Source organism: Osmia bicornis, chromosome 8 (assembly GCF_907164935.1).
Source record: "Osmia bicornis bicornis chromosome 8, iOsmBic2.1, whole genome shotgun sequence".
In the NCBI taxonomy this organism is placed as follows: domain Eukaryota; kingdom Metazoa; phylum Arthropoda; class Insecta; order Hymenoptera; family Megachilidae; genus Osmia; species Osmia bicornis.
The window spans coordinates 10,638,746-10,648,575 of NC_060223.1; the positions used below are offsets into that span (position 1 = coordinate 10,638,746).

The following is a 9,830-nucleotide window of genomic DNA, read 5'->3' on the forward strand; positions in this document are numbered from 1 at the left end:
AGAAGTCGAATTTTTATAGACTTACCGACAGTTAGGGGTTAAAGACATATTATAATTTTCTAACTTGTACGCATTAAAACTGCTGCCAGAATGAATAAAAGATTATTAATATTTTAATTATTCAGGTAATACATAAGTACAATATTGTTGTACTTTAATTTTCGTCATTGCGTACGTAACATATATCTATGTAAGAAGGCATGTAATATATCTATGTTGGTATGCAGAATGTTATCCGTGTTTTGGGGTCCTTAGAACCCCCACATTATACCCGGTCGGTATGTAGAAAGCACCACGGGTGCATCGGGGTCTTTAGCACCCCATGACTATATAACTTCAGTATGCAGAATCAGCGGTGCTATGGGGTCCTTAGAACCCCGCGACGATACCAGGTCGGTATGCGGAGAACGTCACCGCTGCTTTGGGATCCTTAGAACCCCAAACGATATAACTTCGGTATGCAGAATTGGCGGTGCTTCGGGGTCCGTAGAGCCCCAAGATGATATAACTTCGGTATTTAGAATCGGTGGTGCTTCGGGATCCTTAGAATCCCAAGATGATACCAGGTCGGTATGCAGAGAGCGTCACCTATGCCTCGAGGTCCCAACACCCCAATATGATATTAGGTCAGTATTAAGAGGGCACAACCAGTATAATAATCGTCCTCTAATTTCTTTCCGGAGGATATAACAATGGCGATTGTTTTCAAGGGACAATTCAAAACCCCTTGAAAATAAAGGCATGTCTAGTCTTGTTAAATCTGTAGTCACTGGTCACTGTGAACTAGGTTCAGTACAGTTCAGTATAGATCGTGAATTTTGAGTGATGAGTTGGTTTTCACTTAGTTTAATTATTTACCTTTAATTTCTAAAGATTATAGTTCCCAGTACCAAGTAGTGTTATATCTGCAGTATTTTGTTTTGAAAGGCACGAATCGTTTGAAAATTGTATACGTAGGCAACAGGTGTCTAATATCGCACATGTTTCGTTTTGATAGTGGTGGCAATTTTTCCTTCAAAAATTAAACAAACAAATTAATGCGATAACTTCTTATCAAGAGTATTTTGCATCATGCGTAAAACGATCAATACAATTTTATGGAAAAGTGTCTTTAACAAAGTCTAACATTCGAAGTACAATAATCGTGCTTTATCAATCAATTCCCTAAAATGGAATACGATTATCTTATTAAATTTTTGGCCCTTGGAAACTCTGGAGTGGGTAAAACAAGTTTTCTGTATCAGTATACTGATGGTACATTCGATTCCCGTTTTATATCCACTGTCGGCATTGATTTTAAGGAAAAACGGGTGGTAAGTGAATTATTTTATCATGTACTATGTTGCTAATTGTTATTATTATTATTATTGTAGGAAAATTGCTCTTCATTTCTGTAGTAGTATTATTAATTTGAAACATTTTGAAGGTCTATGTCTGAACGATACGTATAAATTATAGGTATATACATGTAAATGTCTTTAGACACACATGTGTTACTACTTACAAGCAAGAGTCATTACCTATTACAGATATACCAGACAGCAAATGGTAGAACTCAACGTGTGCATTTACAGCTGTGGGACACAGCTGGCCAAGAGCGGTAACAGTTGCTACATTTAAGTTTAAAATCTACTTTAGGGCACTAATATTCTTTAAACACAGTTCATAATATATATAAAATGTCTTAATTTTACTTCACATCTTTAGTTATTAAGAATAGTTCCTATAAGATTTAATTATACTAACAGTCCTAAAGGGTTAAATTATTATGCAAGTGTTTAATGCTCTTAAAATTCAGGTTCAGAAGTTTAACTACAGCCTTTTACCGGGATTCCATGGGTTTTCTTCTAATTTTTGATCTAACCAACGAGTTGTCTTTTCTTGAAGTTAGAAATTGGCTGGAACAACTTAGGGTACTCATCATTTATTAACATTGTTATTATAAAACTTATGCAAGATTAAAGAGTAGTCTTATTGAACAATGATTTGAGCTAACATACAGATATAATTTTATGGATGTTGCATGCTGAGGATTGTAGCGTGGAAATCTCAGATATGGGAATGAGAAAGCAAACAAGTTATGCATGAAAATATTTTTCTTTAAATAAATTGATTTTATTCATATATCTATCATATTTATTAGAAATATGGAAAAATTGTTATTTATACTTGTATATGAGCTCAAACTGTCGTTCGATCGAATAATCGTAAATAGTGAGCGTAACAATTTACAGCGTTAATAAAAATAAATGTTAGATCATTTATTCTGTAATGCGATTATTAACATAATTTTCGTTCAATTTATAAATCGAAGAATTTCCAATGAAAACAGAATGACTCGAAAAATGTATCCATGCATTGGAAGTTATTGTTTGCCTGTTTAAAATTATTTCATCGTAAAATATCAAAGCCGTAGTTGGCCTGTTTTCGTTGCGAGCTTTTCGTGTTCTTGCATTATATTGCAGCATGTTCTATTTGAATAAACATTTTCATTCCATCTCGATTCCCTTGTTTGATCGTTGATTCGTGTTTGTGTACCTGTAGACTCACGCATATTGCGAAGATCCAGACATAATTCTCTGTGGAAACAAATCCGATCTCGAAGACAAACGGGTTGTTAGTGAACATAAGGCCCGGGAATTAGCAGAGAAGCATGGGTAAATAATATAGAACACAAAATTGATTATGTTCGCATTGACCCTGTTATTTTCTATGAGATTGTCAACCTTTTGCCTTTTGCCACGAATGTACGACAGGCTTAAACGATCAAAAAATTGAATTCAGAAGAATTCAAGTATTTAATAAACTGTGTTTCTCAGCTTGGTGTACTTGGAAACAAGCGCAGCGACCGGCCAGAACGTGGCACGTGCCGTGGAGATACTTTTAGATCGTGTAATGCGAAGGATGGAAAGCACCGTGGACAAGTCATTATTGCCTCACCAAAGAGTTTTACGGTGCCACGAGCGCGATACATCGCCTCCGAGCACTTCCTGTTACTGCTGACACCGTCCCTTCGTGTAGCTGAATAAATTGTCTCCATCTACCAACTTACGGTTCAGGTGGCATCGTGCAGCTCACATTTTATTCAGCTATCTCTTGTTGTTCAACGTTCGACACGTGCTGTTTAACGCGTACGCGCAGCAGAATATTGATCGTCCCGAATAAAGGAATGAAAATTGCAATGGACCAGTTTTTCCTATCAATTATCCTATTATTCGGTGGCTTGGCTTGCGCACTTACGATTAATCTGGCGAAGGGATGATCGACGTTCCGCTGTACGTCTATGAAACCGTTGATCAACTGTCTCGTAAATTGCACATTTCTGCATTGTCGTTAATTCTACACATCCATACGTACATACATATTGTCGTCGTCTTCCATGATCGGTTCCCTTACGATTAGTACGGAATTGTTTTGACCGCAAACCGTAAACTTGTACCTTTGACGTATACATTTGTCTTTTACTCTTCCGCAATTATGCGATTTACCTGTCACCATCGTACGCACAACGTGTTCAATAGGATATTCAGGGTGTCTTTTAATGTCTTAGGGGTGGGTTTAGCAATTTGGGTTTGAAACAGTATATCAATATATTGTTAGTCTCTGTTCATTCGCCAAAAATTGTGATACGCGAACTATGATTACATAAGGAAACGAGAGAGTGATTTTTGATTATAAATATATATGTACGTGTATTTTTGATGCTGTTATTATGTTTAACCAAAGTTACTTATCATCTAGTCGTTAAGTATTGTGCTGAGAATACAATCAAAATATTATCTGGTGCACGATGTTTCTACTGTTGTTAACCAAATGATAATCAAATTTATCTATGTCACAAGGATACCATTATTCCTTCTAACTTCCATGAAGGAATATTGGAAAATATCTATACGAGAGACTTTGATGCCGAGAGGCACGAATTCCCGCGTGATTTATAAGTTTGAAACGTTTCATGGTTCAAATCCTTATGCTGCTCAGCATCTCAGTTTTTCATTTACATAGACATTTTATGTATGTCGCGAATAGAATTGTATGTTGTTCCTTTTCAATTTATACATTTGCGAGTTACAATTGATCGAAATGGGCACGTAAAGTTTGGGGATAATAACTTCTCTAGTTGTTTGATAGTTCAAGAGAAGGATATAAGATTAAAGTTTCAACGACACCCGAATAGCAACCACGATAGAAGTTTCCATGAAAATGAATCTCAAAATGTTTCGTGTTACTTTCAATGCATAACCTTTCCGTTAGATCGCGAATTTGAAACGATAGAGATACTTGGAGTTATTGCCCCATTTTGTGCATCGTGTCATGCATCGAGGTGATAAAAGAAGATTGCACCAGTCTTATCCGTTTCTCAGTGAAATATTCTCGTGCACATTGTCAGTTTACTACGATCTCGAGAACTACGTGAAATGATGACGAGTGCAATTATAAATCAGGGTAGTAGATCTTCGAAAAGGTTGATTACGATTTTATACGAATTTCGATGTGTTCAATTTTGGCTAGATCATAGTAAACTAATAAGATGTGCGAGCGTGTCTTTCAAGATTTTTCATAGAAGAATTAAAACAATTATTATTAAATAAAACTGAGGGATGCAAGAAGAGCGCTCTACCGTGCATACGTACTTGTCTGTTTTATAAATTGTAATGTGCCTCGGCAGTAATTTATTTGAAAAACAACTTCTTTAACAAATAAATGTTCTATGATTCTGCTTTAACTTATTACCAATTTTTTATTGCCTTCTTAACTAGACTGTACAACTGAAAGTGTAAGAAATAATTCCAGCCCGTTCAAGAAGACAGCACCTGCAGGTGTTTCTTCGGCAGTTTGTGTATCCCATTGGACCCGAGATCAAATGTAAACCGATCGAGCTGTTGGGAAATAGGGAGCCTGAAGAATAACTCCCATAGCATCAGCCGGTGAAACTTTGTTTCATCAATAACTAGGCGAAGGGTAAAACATACAGAAGCTAGGGAGCTGCTCGAAAGTTTCGCAGCAAAACTTCCTTTATAGAAGTTCGATCGAAGTTTCCTGACCAGCCGGCCAGGTTATTAGCCGGCTATTTATATGAGCCGGTGTTGCTGTTTACGGGTACACGAGCTTTTTAAGTTCGCGAATCTCGTTTTTACGATCAAACTTTAGAGAATTTTTAAACAGATCCACGCTTTTACGAGCATCACGCGCTATTGTGCGATCGAGAACGACCCCTTTCGAGTTCATCCTTGAAGAGTCGTTGAAAAGTACGATGCACGGGTTGTACATTGAATGTCTATGCTACTGCTTCAGGTAAAGGGTTTCAGATAAAATATAGCTTTATGTTAACGAAAAATTGTCAAGCCGATTCAGAGAATCAGAGGGAAGGAAGGAAGGAAGGAAGGAAAACTATCTGATCGATGGACTAGCTATGGTCTAGTGAATAGCATCCTTTTGATAGTCCTTGCTGATACGCTTTAAACGGTTCGATCGCTTTGCCTGCTAGCTTTCAAATGAACTTGAGGGTCTACGTAATAATTAGTCTGCACAGAGGCAGAGCTAAACTGCTAGTCTCAAAGCGGTCGTTACCGATATCACTGGCATATTGACGACAGGACAAAGCAATACGAAAGCCTTCGATCGTTCGATCGCGATTCAGCTTTCGTCGTCTTTTGAAACATAATAATTTCGACAAAAAATCTAATTTCATCTATATAGAACCGACAAACGATGTAACCTTTCTAAAGGACTAGTTGAACGAAGTTTGTCTAAATAGAGTCAGAAGAGAGGCAACATTTCAGAAATCGTTTTCCCAAATTGGTGAACGGTGACATTCACGTTATCGCATTCCAGTTTTAGCATGACTGCTCCACAAGTGGAGCAAACTTTAGTCGAGAACCGTCAGTTGCAAATAAACCAGGAAACCGATAGCTGTTATCAAAACCAAGACCTGCCAAGAAACCAGAAATCGCGGTCAAGTTCCAGTTTATGTACGAACGTGGTTTCGCGTTGAAAGGATTTCGATTTCAGCTCACAGAGAAGCAAAACTGGACTTTAACAAGCTAAAAAACCCAGTATTACGTTATCTGAAACTTAGTTACTCGATAACGTACCTAATGCTTTCTACGTTTAAACAGTTTTAGCTTCAATTTACAAAGAAATAAAGTATTGATTCAAACATTATCAACCATTATTTGATTATTCGATAATCTAATCTTTCCTTGCCCTGAGAGTTCCATTTCATTTTATAAAAGAACAAACTGTTCTTTTAATGATCGAACAGTACTGTACATTACCAATTTAGACGTATTCGTATCGATCTGATGAAACAAAGTGCATCTTCCGGTTACTCGGAGCAAAGACACAGGATCCGGTTTTGTGTGACAGATTTGGATGCAGGCTACATAGAATTCCCGTATCTTCGCTCCACTTGTCAGAGGGGTCGAGGAAGAAGGAACAATTCCAGTTAGATATTGGGCAGGCAGATAAAACGAAATTACCTAGCGACCTCAAGCTTCACCGGACACTGGAATCGCTCCGTTTTCTGGGTCGCTGCTGTTGTCCGTTGATTTATAACTTCCGGTTGATACTTTACCATGAAAGAAGAAGGAATACGAAACGAAGAGATCACAAATTCGTTCTTCATCTATGAAACTTGATGTATTAATTGTTTGTTCGATGTTAAATTGTTTGATTTTTGTTAAAAATTCAAAGTACAGATTATTTGCATTAATTTTAAGACGTTCGTGGAATGATGACCACTTGATTAGCGCCAGTGTTGGACGCCGTGGGGTTTTAGTCAGTAGGAATCTGACACTCCCCCGCCGCCCTGCCCCAGGGGTCGACGGGAGGTCTTATGCAAGATTTCCCCACGTTAAAAAAAAAAAAAATCCTTTACATCCCTGCATCCCTTACATTCCAGCATTCCTTACACCCCCGCATCCCTTACATTCCAGCATTCCTTACATCCCTTACATTCCAACATTCCTTGCATTCCTTACATCCCTGCATCCCTTACATCCCTGCAGCCTTTACATCCTTACATCCTTTTTGTAAGCATTCCATCATAGCGCCTCCTGGCGGTAGGAAAAGGAACTAAAGCTCGCTGGAATTTTGGCCCTCTAGCGGCAAAAATGTGAACTAAAATCTCGACGTCGAATCAGCGCCATCTGGTTTTGAAAAAAGGAACTAAAACAAGCAGAAATTTTGGCCCTCTGGCGGCAAAAATCTGAACTAAAATCTCGACGTCGAATCAGCGCCATCTGGTTTTGGAAAAAGGAACTAAAACAAGCAGAAATTTTGGCCCTCTGGCGGCAAAAATGTGAACTAAAATATCGATGTCGAATCAGCGCCATCTGGTTTCAGAAAAAGGAACCAAAGCTTGCAGGAATTTTGGCCCTCTAGCGGCAAAAATGCAAACTAAATTTTCGACACCGAATCAGCGCCCCCTGGTGGCAAAATAAGGAACTAAATTTTTCCAAAATTTAAATTTAAAATTATTTTTCACGAGACTTTACTTACCTTTACTTACCTTTACTTACCTTTACTTACCTTTACTTACCTTTACTCGAACCAGTGGCCATAAGTATTTTATTTATAATATATTTTTGTTATAAGGGTTGAAAGGATACAAGAGATGCAGGGAGAATTCAGGAGTGTAAGGGATACAGAGGTATAAAGGGTACAGAGATGTAAGGGATGCAAAAATGTAAGGGATGCCGAGGTATAAGAAATGCTGGCATATACGAGATGCAGGAATATAGGGAATCTAGTGATATAATGGATACAGGGATGTTAAGGATGCAGACATGTAAGGGATTGCTGTGATAAAGGGTTGGGCCTCGTGAGGCCCTTAAAGACAAAAAAATAATAAATAACTGGGAAGGTTGAGCCGAGGCCCATGAAGAGGGTGGTCCACGCGAGGTCCGAAAATAGGGTCGCGATCAAGGGTATCGTCGCGCATCGGTCGATAGCCGAGCCCTCGTGAAACTTTGTCGTCCTTTGCCATCGGATTTGTCGGAAGAAAGAGACGGTCAACCGCATCCGGAAGTAGCCTCGAGTCTCGGTCGTTTACGATTCCCCGGGTTACCCTAAAACAAAGCGAAAGTGGAATAAGAAGTAGCCGGTTGGTGGGTCCAAGTTTCCTCCAGTTGCAACGCGGATCGTGAGACTTTTTCTAGATCGTTTTCTCGCAACGAACCGACCGATAAGGATAACGATCCCGCCGGAAACGTGACGTTAATTGGGAAGAAGGCTGCTGCACACCCCTATAGATCCTCTTTCGATTTTCTCGGAATCTGGTTGGATGCGAGTTGCTTTAACGAAAACGGGGAATCTTTAATTGCTTTCCATCAGACAAGAACAATCCCTTCCTTTGCCCTTTTCTGGTTACGTCGCTAGCTGCTTTGGTCGGTTTCGATTCGAACTGATTGCAATCGTTGGATAACTCTATTCGATTTCGGAACTCTTTTTCAGAGGACAGTCGAAAAGGTTGCTCAGAATTGGAAGGTACGTTTATGGTCTTGTGGATTTCGGGATTGCGAGGTGTTGGGTAGAGATAAGAAGAAAAGAACGACAGATAGAGAGGAGAAGAGTTTGGTCCTTCGACTGCTCGTGGAACAGCTCTAATATACTTGGAGGAATCGAAGATCAAGGAAAAGTAGCAATTTCAACTCTGCTTTTCAAGATAACAGAGTAAGTGACGCAAAAATGTTACCTCTTGTTAAAATTGTACATACAGGGTGGTTCGAAGCCGCTGTCAAAAGATTTACAATAAAATTCCATGGTTCTATGGAGCTCTGTATTCATTTACAATCGCGGCAAATAAATCATACGAAATATTTATTCAAATCTCGAATTAACTAACATACGTAAATATTGTAATCACAAAGCGAGGTTCGATTGGGAATATTCGGTAAAACTGTTTTCCATGAAAATTGTTTCTACCTACATTTCGACTAACAGAAAATAACAAATCCTTCGTTCGTTTAGATTAAATTTACATTAATCGAGTGAGCTCGATTATATTTTCCAAATTTTCCGATCGAAAAACAATTGGATCGTTTAACGATATTTAAATCTCCCTGTTCGAGGGGATACAGGAAGTTTCGTCATGTTGATCCGTAGTAAAGAGACGAACACGAAAAGCAGGGAGGAAAAAAAGAGCATCGAACCTTTTGTCCGTGCGAATGAAAAATGATCCGCGTGTGCGTATAAAAATTCCGTCATTTGCATATCACTGTCGATAGGATATCGTTTACCATCGATGGGAAAACATATTTCTTCCATGAAGAAGGATTTATAAATCTGTGAAATTTTTCAAAATTAGCTGTAGCAAAGAAGTATGTCTTGTTAAAAGGAATTTTGAAAATGAATCTAAATCCGTAAGTGGAGAGCATTTGTACGTCCCTAGACGATCTCGAGATAAAGCATACCCTTCGCTAAATCGTTCGACAATATACACACGTATATAGGTTTTATCAGATCTGGATCGAGTTAACACAACACTCCCTTCTTCTTGGCTCATTTTCCACTAGAGAAATGCCAGGAAAGAAAGCGGAGAAAATTAGGTTCGGCTCGTAAAGGGGCGGCGAGATAAGAAACCGCGATTTTCGACCGAATAAATAGCTTCGTGCGGGCAAACAATCGATAAGTAATCAATGTTCATAGCTGACCCCTTCTTTTCTTACTATTCTTTCTGTACTTGCTGTAACCTTCCAAAACAATTGTAGAATGGGAAACAAGACTGGTATCTATGGTTGCATTGAACAGAATATCTTTTACTCGAATTTTTAACAGATGCTTTTTCGCTAAGTAAAATTCTCGGTATAATTCTCTAAAAGTGTCAG

The 9,830-nt window shown here is 38.5% G+C and overlaps 1 protein-coding gene across 2 annotated transcripts; it reads left to right on the top strand.

Annotated features, from left to right (window-relative positions):
* Positions 1-743: 743 nt before the first annotated feature.
* Positions 744-4,726, top strand: LOC114876443 (ras-related protein Rab-27A). Of its 2 annotated transcripts, none has more exons than XM_029187935.2 (5): positions 744-1,313; positions 1,530-1,600; positions 1,799-1,913; positions 2,545-2,657; positions 2,820-4,726. In XM_029187935.2, exons 1-5 carry the CDS (start codon positions 1,170-1,172, stop codon positions 3,001-3,003), a joined length of 627 nt encoding a protein of 208 aa, XP_029043768.1. In that variant the 5' UTR covers positions 744-1,169; the 3' UTR covers positions 3,004-4,726. The 2 variants fall into 2 exon arrangements, with proteins under 2 accessions (XP_029043768.1, XP_029043769.1); XM_029187936.2 differs by having other exon boundaries at positions 1,222-1,313; positions 1,459-1,600.
* Positions 4,727-9,830: the final 5,104 nt, after the last annotated feature.